General features: G+C 40.6%; 1 protein-coding gene across 1 annotated transcript in view; it reads right to left on the reverse strand.

Moving 5' to 3' along the window:
- Positions 1-14,820, reverse strand: part of LOC139764789 (uncharacterized) — an 821,726-nt gene that overhangs the window by 87,102 nt on the left and 719,804 nt on the right. Inside the window, exons 17-21 of the mRNA XM_071691681.1 lie at positions 14,538-14,609; positions 14,090-14,246; positions 13,001-13,046; positions 8,789-8,946; positions 600-650 (exon numbers count right to left, since the gene is read on the reverse strand). Of these exons, the coding sequence (XP_071547782.1) occupies positions 600-650; positions 8,789-8,946; positions 13,001-13,046; positions 14,090-14,246; positions 14,538-14,609 (484 nt within the window). The remainder of the gene's footprint in view (positions 1-599; positions 651-8,788; positions 8,947-13,000; positions 13,047-14,089; positions 14,247-14,537; positions 14,610-14,820) is intronic.

The following is a 14,820-nucleotide window of genomic DNA, read 5'->3' on the forward strand; positions in this document are numbered from 1 at the left end:
CTGTAGGACGCACCAGAAGAAAATATTTCACAGTAATATGCTAGAGCAAGATGGAACGGACTGTGTTAAGAAGAGGACGTGAGTGGAATCTGTGTTAAACAAAGGAGGGGGTCATGACTGTGTTAAAACAAAGGAGGGGGACATGACTGTCTTAAACGATGGGGACGTGACTCGGTGTTTGAATAAAGAAGGGGACGTGACTCGGTGTTTGAATAAAGGAGGGGACGTGACTCTGTGTTTCGACAAGGAGCAAAATACTCTATGTGTTTAGAATAAGAGAGAAATTGACTGTCTTAAGACAAAGAGGTGAATGGACTCTGTTTCAAGATGAGGACGTAGAATATTCTAAAGCAAATGATAAAAAAGAAACAATCATGAATCTGGAACTGTACACCAGAATATCTTTTAACAGCGTAACCTTATCAAAGTTGACGCAGGATTGAACATCCTATAACAAGATACCAGTAAGACAATCCGGAATGATATATAATAGTATAGCATACGGTAATGATATAGCATTATGAATATATCTAATGCCTGCTGAGTCTGTGGGAGACGAGCGCCTTCTTACATGCAAACCAAAGGAAAGAGATACTCACAGTAGTAACTGTCTACCTTCTCGTTATCCACGACAGGGTCCTTCCAGACGTCTGCATGTAAGGAAAAGAACCATAGTGAGAAGTACTCCAACAATTCCATAACACACAAGTAAAAAATGACCTCAGTCAATCCATTTGGAGGTACGTGCATACATTCACAAACACAACGGAAGCAGGTGGTATACAGACATATGTGAAAGAACATTGTTATAAAATCACGTTAAAGAAAACTACCAATTCCAAAGTTGCATGAAAAGTACTGGATTATCTGTACACCAACTAGAACTTCTGATATAATACTGTTTCCTCGGTGACCATACTGATGTAGAGAAGCAGACTTTTACCTTTACTGTACTCAGTCTGTCTTTTGTGCCTCAAAGTAGATGATGATGATGAAGATGAAGTATGAAATATAATCTTTTGTATTGTCAAACTGAGTGTGTATGTATATGATGTAAGCATGTAACGACTGTATGTGCGTATTTGTGAGTGCTTGATTATCTATTTGCGTATATGGAAATATATAATACTACAAGTTGTATATATATATATATATATATATATATATATATATATATATATATATATATATATATATATATATATATATATATATTATTTGCTTTGTCGCTGTCTCCCGCGTTAGCGAGGTAGCGCAAGGAAACAGACGAAAGAATGACCCAAACCACCCACATACACATGTATATACATACACGTCCACACATGCAAATATACATACCTATACATCTCAACGTATACATACATATACACAAACAAGACATATACATATATACACATGTACATAATTCATAGTCTACCTTTATTCATTCCCATCGTCACATATGAAATAACAACCTCCTTCCCCTTCATGTGTGCGAGGTAGCACTAGGAAAAGACAACAAAGGCCACATTCGTTCACACTCAGTCTCAAGCTGTCATGTAATAATGCACCGAAACCACAGCTCCCTTTCCATATCCAGGCCCTACAGAACTTTCCATGGTTTACCACAGACGCTTCACATGCTCTGGTTTAATCCACTGACAGCACGTCGACCCCGGTATACCACATCGTTCCAATTCACTCTATTCCTTGCACGCCTTTCACCCTCCTGCATGTTCAGGCCCCGATCACTCAAAATCTTTTTCACTCCATCTTTCCCCCTCCAATTTGGTCTCCACTTCTCGTTCCCTCCACCTCTGACACATATATCCTCTAGGTCAATTTTTCCTCACTCATTCTCTCCATGTGAACAAACCCTTTCAAAACACCCTCTTCTGCTCTCTCAACCACACTCTTTTTATTACCACACATCTCTCTTACCCTGTTATTACTTACTCGATCAAACCACCTCACACCACATATTGTCCTCAAACATCTTATTTCCAGCACATCCACCTTCCTCCGCACAACTCTATCCATAGCCCACGCCTCGCAACCATATAACATTGTTGAAACCACTATTACTTCAAACATATATATATATATATATATATATATATATATGTATATATGTTATTTTTTATATTTATTTATTATACTTTGTCGCTGTCTCCCGCGTTTGCGAGGTAGCGCAAGGAAACAGACGAAAGAAATGCCCCCCCCCCCATACACATGTATATACATACGTCCACACACGCAAATATACATACCTAAACAGCTTTCCATGGTTTACCCCAGACGCTTCACATGCCTTGATTCAATCCACTGACAGCACGTCAACCCCGGTATACCACATCGCTCCAATTCACTCTATTCCTTGCCCTCCTTTCACCCTCCTGCATGTTCAGGCCCCGATCACACAAAATCTTTTTCACTCCATCTTTCCACCTCCAATTTGGTCTCCCTCTTCTCCTCGTTCCCTCCACCTCCGACACATATATCCTCTTGGTCAATCTTTCCTCACTCATTCTCTCCATGTGCCCAAACCACTTCAAAACACCCTCTTCTGCTCTCTCAACCACGCTCTTTTTATTTCCACACATCTCTCTTACCCTTACGTTACTCACTCGATCAAACCACCTCACACCACACATTGTCCTCAAACATCTCATTTCCAGCACATCCATCCTCCTGCGCACAACTCTATCCATAGCCCACGCCTCGCAACCATACAACATTGTTGGAACCACTATTCCTTCAAACATACCCATTTTTGTTTTCCGAGATAATGTTCTCGACTTCCACACATTCTTCAAGGCCCCCAGAATTTTCGCCCCCTCCCCCACCCTATGATCCACTTCCGCTTCCATGGTTTCATCCGCTGCCAGATCCACTCCCAGATATCTAAAACACTTCACTTCCTCCAGTTTTTCTCCATTCAAACTCACCTCCCAACTGACTTGACCCTCAACCCTACTGTACCTAATAACCTTGCTCTTATTGACATTTACTCTTAACTTTCTTCTTCCACACACTTTACCAAACTCAGTCACCAGCTTCTGCAGTTTCTCACATGAATCAGCCACCAGCGCTGTATCATCAGCGAACAACAACTGACTCACTTCCCAAGCTCTCTCATCCCCAACAGACTTCATACTTGCCCCTCTTTCCAAAACTCTTGCATTTACCTCCCTAACAACCCCATCCATAAACAAATTAAACAACCATGGAGACATCATATATATATATATATATATATATATATATATATATATATATATTCTTTCCGGAATCACCGGAATCAGGATTCTGGTGAGAAACTGCAGAAGCTGGTGACTGAGTTTGGTAAAGTGTGTGAAATAAGAAAGCCGAGAGTAAATGTGAATAAGAGCAAGGTTATTAGGTACAATAGGGTTGAGGGCAAGTCAATTGGGAGGTAAGTTTGAATGGAGAAAAACTGGAGGAAGTGAAGTGTTTTAGATATCTGGGAGTGGATTTGGCAGCGGATGGAACCATGGAAGCGGAAGCGAGTCACAGGGTGGGGGAGGGGGCAAAAGTTCTGGGAGCTTTAAGAAATGTGTGGAAGGCGAGAACATTATCTTAGAAAGCAAAAATGGGTATGTTTGAAGGAATAGTGGTTCCAGCAATGTTATATGGTTACGAGGTGTGGGCTATATAGATAGGGTTGTGCGAAGGAGGGTGGATGTGTTGGAAATGAGATTTGAGGACAATATGAGGTGTAAGGTGGTTTGATCGTGTAAGTAATGAAAGGGTAAGAGAGATGTGTGGTAATAAAAAGACTGTGGTTGAGAGAGCAGAAGAGGGTGTGTTGAAATGGTTCGGTCACATGGAGAGGATGAGTGAGGAAAGATTGACAAAGATGATATATGTGTCAGAGGTGGAGGGAACGAGAAGTGGGAGACCAAATTGGACGTGGAAGGATGGAGTGAAAAAGATTTTGAGCGATCGGGGCCTGAACATGCAGGAGGGTGAAAGGCGTGCAAGAAATAAAGTGAATTGGAACGATGTGGTATACCGGGGTCGACGCGCTGTCAATGGATTGAACTAGGGCATGTGAAGCGTCTGGGGTAAACCATGGAAAGTTTTGTGGGGCCTGGATGTGGAAAGGGAGCTGTGGTTTCGGTGCATTTTACATGACAGCTAGAGACTGAGTGTGAACGAATGTGGCCTTTGTTGTCTTTTCCTAACACTGCCTACCGCACGTGCGGGGGAGGGGGTTGTCATTTCATGTGTGGCGGGGTATCGACGGGAATGAATAAATGTAGCAAGTATGACTTATGTACATGTGTATATATGTATATGTATGTGTATGTATATATATGTATACGTTGAAATGTACAGGTATGTATATGTGCGTGTGTGGACGTGTATGTATATACATATGTATGTGGGTGGGTTGGGCCATTCTTTCGTCTGTTTCCTTGCGCTACCTCGCTAACGCGGGAGACAGCGACAAAGTATAATGATAAAATAAAAATATTCTTTATTTCATAATGGACCGCCGTTTCCCGAGTTAGCACCAGGAACAAGGAAGAAAAGCCACATCTGCTCATCCATTCTTGCGCTGATGCGTGTAATTCACCGAAACAACAGCCTATCCACATCTAGGCCCCACAGACCTTTCCATGGTTTATCCCAGACGTTTCACGTGCCCTTTGACAGCACACTGACCTCAGTGTACCACATCGTCCCAATTCACTTCCGTGCACGCCTTTCATCCTCCTGCATGTTCATGCCCCGATCACTCAAAATCTTTTTTCACTCCATCCTTCTATCTCCATTATGGTATCCCTGTTCTCTTTGTTCCCTCCACATACGACACGTATATTTTCTTTGTCAACCTTTCCTATTTCTCTCAATATGTCCAAACAATTTCAACACACCTACTCTCTTTACCACACTCTTTTCATTACCACACGCCACTGGTAAACAACGTTACCGGAAACGCTTGTTTACCAAAGGCCTTTTAGCTACGTCTCTTCCTCGTATATCAACTAATTGCTCTTCCTCTTCTATCTCATTCTTGCATCTCTCCTGACGATATGATCTTACACGAAAGTGCCCTTAAAAACTCGTTTCATTTTCCTGGTGTTGATCAGTAAACACTAGATCACGCGCACTACTGTCAACTACTGCAATATATATATATATATATATATATATATATATATATATATATATATATATATATATATATATATATATCCCTGGGGATAGGGGAAAAAGAATACTTCCCACGCATTGACCGCGTGTCGTACTAGGCGACTAAAGGGGACGGGGGGCTAGAAACCCTCCCCTCCCTGAACTTTAACTTCCTAAAAGAGGAAACAGGAGTCATGCGGGGAGTACTCATCGTCTTCGAAGGCTCAGATTGGGGTGTCTAAATGTGTATGGATGTAACCAAGATGAGAAAAAAAAGGAGAGATAGGTAGTATGTTTAAGGAAAGGAACCTGGATGTTCTGGCTCTGAGTGAAACGATGCTCAAGGGTAAAGGGGAAGAGTGGTTTGGGAATGTCTTGGGAGTAAAGTCAGGGGTTGGTGAGAGGACAAGAGCAAAGGAAGGAGAAGCACTACTCATGAAGCAGGAGTTGTGGGAGTATGTGATAGAGTGTAAGAAAGGAATCTTTAGATTGATATAGGTAAAACTGAGAGTGGATAGAAAGAGATGGGTGATTATTGGTGCCTATGCACCTGGTCATGAGAAGAAAGAGCAGCTGAGTGAGTGTGTTAGCAGCTTCGATGCATGAGACCGGGTTGCAATGATGGGTGATTTGAATGCAAGGGTGAGTAATGTGGGAGTTGAGGGTATAATTGGTATACATGGGGTGTTCAGCGTTGTAAATGGAAATGGTGAAGAGCTTGTAGATTTGTGTGCTGAAAAAGGACTAGTGATTGGGAATACCTGGTTTAAAAAGAGAGATATACCTAAGTATACTTATGTAAGTAGGAGAGATGGCCAGAGAGCGTTATTGGATTACGCGTTAATTGATAGACGCGTGAAAGAGAGACTTTTGAATGTTAATGTGCTAAGAAGGGCAACTGGAGGGATGTCTGATCATTATCTTGTGGAGGCAAAGGTGAAGATTTTTAGAGGTTTTCGGAAAAGAAGAGAGAATGTTGGGGTGAAGAGAGTGGTGAGAGTAAGTGAGCTTGGAAATGAGACTAGTTTAAGGAAGTACCAGGGGAGATTGAGTGCAGAATGGAAAAGGGTGGGAGCAAATGACGTAAGAGGAGTGGTGGAGTAATGGGATGTATTTAGGCAAACAGTGATAGCTTGCGCAAAAGATGCTTGAGGCATGAGAAAGGTTGGAGGTCGGAAGATAAGAAAGGGGTAGTGAGTGGTGGGATGAAGAAGTATGATTGTTAGTGAAAGAGAAGAGAGAAACGTTTGGACGAATTTGGAGGGAAGTAGTGCGAATGACTGGGTGATGTATAAATGAAAGAGGCAGGAGGTCAAGAGAAAGGTGCAAGAGGTGAAAAAGAGCGCAAATGAGAGTTTGGGTGATAGAGTATCATTAAATTTCAGGGAGAATAAAAAGATGTTTTGGAAGGAGGTAAATAAAGTGCGTAAGACAAGAGAACAAAGGGGAACATCGGTGAAGGGGGTTAATGGGGAGGTAAGAACAAGTAGTGGTGAAGTGAGAAGGAGATGAAGTGAGTATTTTGAAGGTTTATTGAATGTGTTTGATGATAAGAGTGGCAGATATAGGGTGTTTTGGTCGAGGTGGCGTGCGAAGTGAGAGGGTCAGGGAGAATGGTTTGGTAAACAGAGAAGAGGCAATGAGAGCACTGCGGAAGATGAAAGCCGGCAAGGCGGCGGGTTCGGATGGTATTGCAGTGGAATTTATTAAAAAAGGGGGTGACTGTGCTGTTGACTGGCTGGTAAGGACATTCAATGCATGTATGGTTCAAGGTGAAGTGCCTGATGATTGGCGTAGTGCCAGTGGCATAGTGCCACTGTACAAAGGCAAAGGGGATAAAGATGAGTGTTCAAATTACAGAGGTATAAGTTTGTTGAGTATTCTTGGGAAATTATATGGGAGGGTATTGATTGATAGGGTAAAGCAGTGTGGTTTCAGAAGTGGTAGAGGATGTGTGGATCAGGTGTTTGCTTTGAAGAATGTATGTGAGAAAAACTTAAGAGAAAAAGATGGATTTGTATGTTACTTTTATGGATCTGGAGAAGGCATATGATAGAGTTGATAGAGATGCTCTGTGGAAGGTATTAAGAGTATATGGTGTGGGAGGTAAGTTGCTAGAAGCAGTGAAATGTTTTTATCAATGATGTGAGGCACGTGTACCATTAGGAAGAGAGGAAAGTGACTGGTTCCTAGCGAATGTTGGTTGCGGCAGGGATGCGTGATGTCTCCATGGTTGCTTAATTTGTTTATGAATGGGGTTTTTAGGTAGGTGAACGCAAGAGTTTTGGAGAGAGGGGCAAGTATGCAGTCTGTTGTGGATGAGAGATCTTGGGAAGTGAGGCAGTTGTTATTCGCTGATGATACAGCGCTGGTGGCTGATTCGAGTGAGTAACTGTAGAAGTTGGTGACTGAGCTTGGTAAAGTGTGTGAAAGTAGAAAGCTGAGAGCAAATGAGAATAAGAGCAAGGTTATTATGTTCAGTAGGGTTGAGGGACAAGTAAACTTGGAGGTAAGTTTGAATGGAGAAAAACTGGAGGAAGTGAAGTGTTTTAGACATCTGGGAGTGGATTTGGCAGCGGATGAAACCATGGAAACGGAAGTGAGTCACAGTGTGGGGGAGGGGGCGAAGGTTCTGGGAGCGTTGAAGTATGTGTGGAAGGGGAGAACGTTATCTCGGAGAGCAAGAATGGGTATGTTTGAAGGAATAGTGGTTCCAACAATGTTATATGGTTGTGAGGCATGGACTATAGATAGGGGTGTGCGGAGGGGGGTGGATGTGTTGGAAATGAGATGTTTGAGGACAATATGTAGTGTGAGGTGGTTTGATCGAGTAAGTAATGAAAGGGTAAGAGAGATGTGTGGTAATAAAAAGAGTGTGGTTGAGAGAGCAGAAGAGGGTATATTGAAATGATCTGGTCACATGGAGAAAATGAGCGAGGAAAGATTGACAAAGATGATGTATACGTCAGAGGTGGAGGGAACGAGGAGAAGTGGGAGACCAACTGGAGGTGGAAGAATGGAGTGAAAAAGATTCTGAGCGATCGGGGCCTGAACATACAGGAGGATGAAAGGCGTGCAAGGAATAGAGTGGATTGGAATGATGTAGTATACCGGGGTCGACATGCCCTGGATTAAGCCAGGGCATGTAAAGCGTGTGGGGTAAATCATGGAAAGTTTTGTGGGGCCTGGATGTTGAAGGGGAGCTGTGGTTTCGGTGCATTACACATGACAGCTAGAGACCGAGTGTGAACGAATGTGGCATTTGTTGTCTTTCCCTAACGCTACCTCGCGCGCGCGGGTGTGTGTGTGTGTGTGTGTGTGTGTGTGTGTGTGTGTGTGTGTGTGTGTGTGTGCCATTTCATGTGTGGCGGGGTGGCGACGAGAATAGATGAAGGCAGCAAGTACGACACATGTACATGTGTATATATTTATATGTCTGTGTATGTATATGTATGTATACATTGAAAAGTTTTCACTTTTCCAAAAGGAAAAGAGAAGGGGTCAAAATATATACATACTCATATATATATATATATATATATATATATATATATATATATATATATATATATATATATATATATATATATATAAATATATATATGCACACTCAAAGGTACATATCAAGACAAAGATGGTGACTCACACTTTTTGCCCTTGTTCATGGTGGGCGTCGGTGGCGGGTGGGTACGGGTGGAACGCCACTTCCAGTGAGGCTTCTGGGCACGGGAGAAGAAATACTTCATCAGCTCCTCAGGGCTGTCCCCTACAATGTCCTGGTTGTACTTGTACTCGCAGTACACCCTGGTGGGAGGAAGGATGAAATTGTCTGAGTTTCACCTGTGAAAAGGATATTACAAGCTTGGTATATAACTTAATTATGACAACATAACACACACACAGGCGAGGGAGACTCTTAGGGTACATGGCATGTAACTGTTTGAAGGTCTGAGAAATTAATGCAGGATAGTCTCTAGGTAGAGTTGGACAATCACAGTACATCACGAGGGCAGAGGGAACACGCAGCACTGATGCAGTAGTGCGTGTTCCTGAGAAGAGTACGCAAGATACAATGAAAAAATAATAACACGGCAGGTGTATGTTGGGTGGAGAAAATTATATAACGTACGAAGAGGCGTCTGAAGATGAAAATATTACAGAACTAAATCATTCCATAAGAATCAGTTGTTTCTTGAGGTAAAAGGTGGATCGGTTAGTATCAGACGTCCTTAGAACTTGACTTATGCTTTCAAAATTTTTTTTTTTATTTTAAGTGAATAGGTCCACCGCTGATAGAAAGCACAAAACAAAACTGATAGGAACACAAGGTAACAAGGAGTTTTTGATTTCTTTTTTTGTATTCTAGAAGATCGGGTGTTTATTTTTTTTTTCCAGAAATGGCTCTGGTGTCAGAGAAGAAATAGTTTTCATACCCGAAATCCATCAATTATTCATTTCCAAGTTTACAATCTTGTAAAAGGTAATACTTATACCACAAAAGGAATACACAAGACTGACATGCCAATCTTATACTCGTATAAACAAATACACATGAAGAGCAAAAACGCAGACACAAACTTGCATACACATTCATGAACAATACATAAAAACGTCACTGAGACACACAAATGCTCAGAACTACACACCCACATATACACATGAAATCAAGCAAAAATCTGTTAAGAATGATGTGAAAAAGTATTCCTATAGTATGAATGATAAATGAATGGAATGCTATGACTGAAAACAGTTGACGTAGACAGTATACAGAAATCTAGGGCGTATGATAATAAAGAATATTAAAGAGACGAGGCCCTACGAGTGTAAAAACTTCTTCCCCGTATGGTACAAATAGGCAATTACATACACACACAGAAACCACCTTCTTGGAGATTGGTTTAGGCGAACAGAAAGATCTATGTCACTAATTGGATATTGTGCAAGCTGACGCTCTTTGTAAAGATTTTTTCCACTATGATCAAATTTCCCGGCACATACATGCATTGGTAGTGTGTATGGCCTTCAGAAAATTTCAAACTTCTGAGGAAATTTTCAGAGATTTTTCATTTTGAACTGACGCTGACGACCTTAAGGACCTTGTCAGTTGATATATCTATAGCTCAAGCATCTACACAACTACGCTTTGAATACTTGACTGATGGTGCTTGAGCTCGGTTTCAAACTGTTAGAAGTTTAAAACATCTAATAGGATTTCCAACACATTTATGCTAAAACTAAAGAAATAAGGTCATATCTGTTTAATACAACCCTACAGCCATACTAGGCTAGAAATTTAGAGAAAAAATGGAGCCTAGCCATGTAAGTCTTCACAGCTGTAACCAAATTCGTTGCAAGTAAACAGGACGAGATATTTATGGTTTTTCATCAAGCAGAAGATCAGATAATTAAAGGGCATATCAGTTGAGATCACAAGGGTGGGATATGGTTATCGATCATACAGGAACATGATCAGAAGTTATAACAATTGGATGAAGAAGTTAGGAGGACATAGAAAGTGTCATCATAAAGAGAGAGAACATGAGTAAATTGACAGATGTCGTCAAAGATTATTATGATAAACTCCAAGAACGATGGAATCCAGAAGGAAAATAGCCATGGGAAAGAAGGTGCATCTACCGTTCAGCATTAAAGAAAGAGGTCAAAATATTCTTCATAAGGCGTCCGTGTAATACATGAAATTTTTTTTTTCATAACACTAAAAATCAGAGGTTGTTGAGGATATGGGTCGGGAGACAATAGAAACCTCTGGGGTTGGTCAAAATACAGAGGGGACTGATTGACGCTAAGGATGGAGTTCTGGGGACAACGAAACTTAGGGATATAGCAAGTCAAGCGTGGTTCTAAAGGAGGTAATCTAAGCTGTCAGGAAAGGTTGATAATGGTAGTATATGGGGAAACTTGTTCGATAAAAGGTTTGAAAAAGAGCAAAATATTCAGGATCAGTATGTGTTGACGAAGAGGAGGGGTTTAGTAACACTCAGAGGTAATGAGTTTCATGAAGCAATGATAAACTACTTAGCCGAAAAATGAGCAGCACCAAGATCTAGAACGTTGGTGAAACGAAAGGTAGATAGACGCAAGTCACGGATGGTTTTTAGGCTAGAAAAAGACCATATTTCGGCCACTGAAAAAGTGTCAATAAAATAAAAGGACTAATAAAGGATATAGACATGCCAGGTGCAGTTTCTTAGATAATCGAATCAAAGGAAATTTGTAAATAAGGTTATCAGCAAGGTGCTATGTTGCTAAGCAACGGAGGATCACATAAGAAAGGAATATAATCAGCTTGAAATGAGTGTGAATGAATATAGATGGAGTGGCAGTAATCTAGATGGGCTTGTGGTATATAGAAAACATCTGGAGCCTGAGAACTAATAGGGATAGAAAGTGACAATGTTGAAATAGTGAAGACAAAACTTACTGAAGATAATATGACCTAATCTAACCTGTATAGAGGATAATGCTAACACAAAAGGAAGGAGATGAAAAAGGAAGAAGGGAATTTGCCTTCTTGATAAAGAAAAAAAATCACATTATGTATATCTTGGTGATGACTCTTAGTCCTCCAAAAAGATTTCATGAACCATAGCATATGTATGAAAATAACAACAAAGGGAGAATCAGTTTCGTACATGAAGGAATGAGACATGAAACCCTGACAAAGGTACAACACTAATAAAGGAGGAATTCGATTGTAAAGAGAAAGACTGGAAGAAATTAGATTCTTATGGAGATAGTAAGCCACGGAAACACAGGTTCCTAGAGTACAAACAGAAAAATATCCTGTATTACCATGTCATTAAAGACACTTCAATCTTGAGTACTGATACAAATTATTATTGGGAATAACAGATCTGATACACCATTAGGTAGGAGATCATATAATGCTTGAGCATGAAAATAACTTCACTGGGAATATAAACTGAAAATGGAGATATATAGCCATGACGTGGATCATATATATGGAAGCCTCTTTGAAATATATAATGAAGGAGTTGGGACATGAGAACCTTTAGCTGCAAATACAGGTGGCAAGTTAGAAAAGTGAGAGATATGGTTCAATAAAAGATGTCAAAAGCAACAGAGCTGAAGGATGTACTGCGGAGGAGATGCAGGCACTACTACGTGCAATTAAGGTGCACGAATCTGTGTGCAAAAGGGACTGAGGATTCAACTTTGTACCTAAACTGCCACCAGAACTCCCTCCACCTTAAGGAATTGTAAAGGAGAAAAACTTTACGCTGGTAAATATTACAGTCGCGTTCAAATAAAAGGATCCCTAGAAAAATATTCAGCAAGCTCTTCACATCGCTAATGAAGCCAAAACTAGAATATGCCTCTCTTCAAGTTTGGTCATCGCACCTAAAGAAACACAGAATCCGATAGAGACGGTCCAGAGAAGGGAAACAAAGATGGTGCTAAAATCATGATAGATGGAATACAGTGAAAGGCTAAAGACCATAAATTTGTTTGCTATGGAAGAGATGAGTAAAGAGTGACTTGACCACAACATTTAAGTTTTCGGACTAAGCTGACGTCAAGAGTGAACGATTCTTCGAAGGTTACAAAGATATGCCAACAATCATATGCCATGAAATGAAAATAAACAGTAAACTTATCATACGTGACGTACAAAAGTACCAAGGCAGTGGCTGAATGGAGTAAACTGACTGATGAAACTATGAGAGCTGACAGCATACAAGACTTTAGAAAATTTTATGATAGAAAGTTCCACGGGTGTAAAAACTCCTTATTCAAATAGGTATTACAAAGAAGTAATTACAAACAGTCACACACACACACACACTTGAGCACGTTGACAATAAGATAAACTTACCAATCAGGATGAAGGGTCCAGTTACCAGATGAGAAGTGATCCATAGCTGGAAAATCGAGATACAAATATATAAATGTATAGATATCTAAGTATATGCAGAGTCAGCAGGTACATCAGAAACACACCGAATTATTGTTTGTATAATGAAGATACATCCTGGTCAAAATTTTACTATAATAAGGATTTATCAGGGTTATTTTTTCTATGAGGATATATCATTCAGATTTTTCCTATAATGAGAATTCATCATGGTAAAATTTTTCTGATGAGGATATATCATGGTTAAATTTTTCCTATAATGATGATTCATCAGTGCTACATTTCTCCTCTATGAGAATACATTATGGTCAGATGTCTCCTATAATGAGGATTCGTCAGTCACATTTTTCCAATAATGAGGAATCATCATCGTCGGATATTCAGTGGCAGTTTTCAATGACACTTGATAAACAAATGACAGATTCTGGGTTAACATGTATTAGGTGATGACATCTCACTCCTTACCAGTCAGGCGATTCTAACTTAACATTGTATTGTGTCTTTGAGCATCATCTACCTTCCCTTCCCATCCCAAGCTCTCGAAAACGACAGTAAAAGGAATTCACAAACTGTCATCAAATCTGCTGTCTTTCGAGAACCTAGAAATACATTTTTCTTACCCCAAATGCGTCTGATGCAGTATTCGTATCTCTTGCTCCACAAGCCTTTCCTGTATCACTGGAGATTCCAAGGAGCATTGGTGATGTATTGTAGCATTAACTATTTACTATTTTTTCTAAAGCCTTAACCGATTGATTTAGCCCCACTATCACTCAAACGCTACTGAATATTGTTACAACTGCAACTCCATCAGGTTCTTTCCAAAGTGTATCCCTTAGAGGAACTCAATGGAGTTGAGGCAGCTCCCAGAGAATGGTGCAGCGCAATTTGAACGAATCACATATCATTATTCTTTTTACGGTTCAAGAAAACACAGGAAATGTGACACTGAAATTCGAGTGTGTAAAATGAAACTCACAAACACCAAGAACCCCGAAGAAAGTTGTAGATCTACCAGATCATTTTGTGAACCAAGTGTCCATTACTCACCCTTGGGGCCTCTTGGGTCTTGAATAGCTCTGGTAATTTCTATCTGCCCGTGCACCTTATACTGGCCATACCCATCGGGTAAGGCAATGCCTAGACTGAAGGGCGTTCCATCAACCTTTTCAGTAAAGTACCTCTGCTTCCTCTGAACCACGCGTTTCTGAAAGAGGCCACAAAGCACGTCATGTCGTAGTAGATGCTGAGGAGAGACATGTCGGGGTAAGATGGGAGTACAAAGATGTGGTCAAGAAGGATGGGGCCCGTAATGTTTTTGTTCTACAAAGTTGCGACCAATAAAAGATGACAAAGTGCTCTTGGTCTTGAAAATGAGTCCTCATTTGTAAGTTACGATTTGAAATATCAATTATTCCCAATGATATTTTTTTATGGCAGTTCCGCGACAGGCAATACTTTCTACATAAAGATAGCTTCTGAGGTGCTTGAGCCTTACCATGTTATCCATGTGCATCTTAACGTTGAGTACAGTCTCAGAATTGCGTTGCTCGATCAGGTCTCGGCGGAGCTGGAAAACAGAGGCGGATGAGAAACGGGTAACATCATAAAGCACAATCAGCATGCAAACATGGTGGCTTGTTCTGTAATCCACTGTCAAAAGAAGCTGGATCAGGATACACGTAAGCTGTCCATTAAGTGGACGAGATTGCTCGTAAGTTAAGAAAGAGTAAATGTAAAGAGGCTGAGAATGCTTTACCAGGGATGAATATGAGAGAAAT

This window comes from Panulirus ornatus, chromosome 4, assembly GCF_036320965.1.
Source record: "Panulirus ornatus isolate Po-2019 chromosome 4, ASM3632096v1, whole genome shotgun sequence".
Lineage (NCBI taxonomy): Eukaryota > Metazoa > Arthropoda > Malacostraca > Decapoda > Palinuridae > Panulirus > Panulirus ornatus.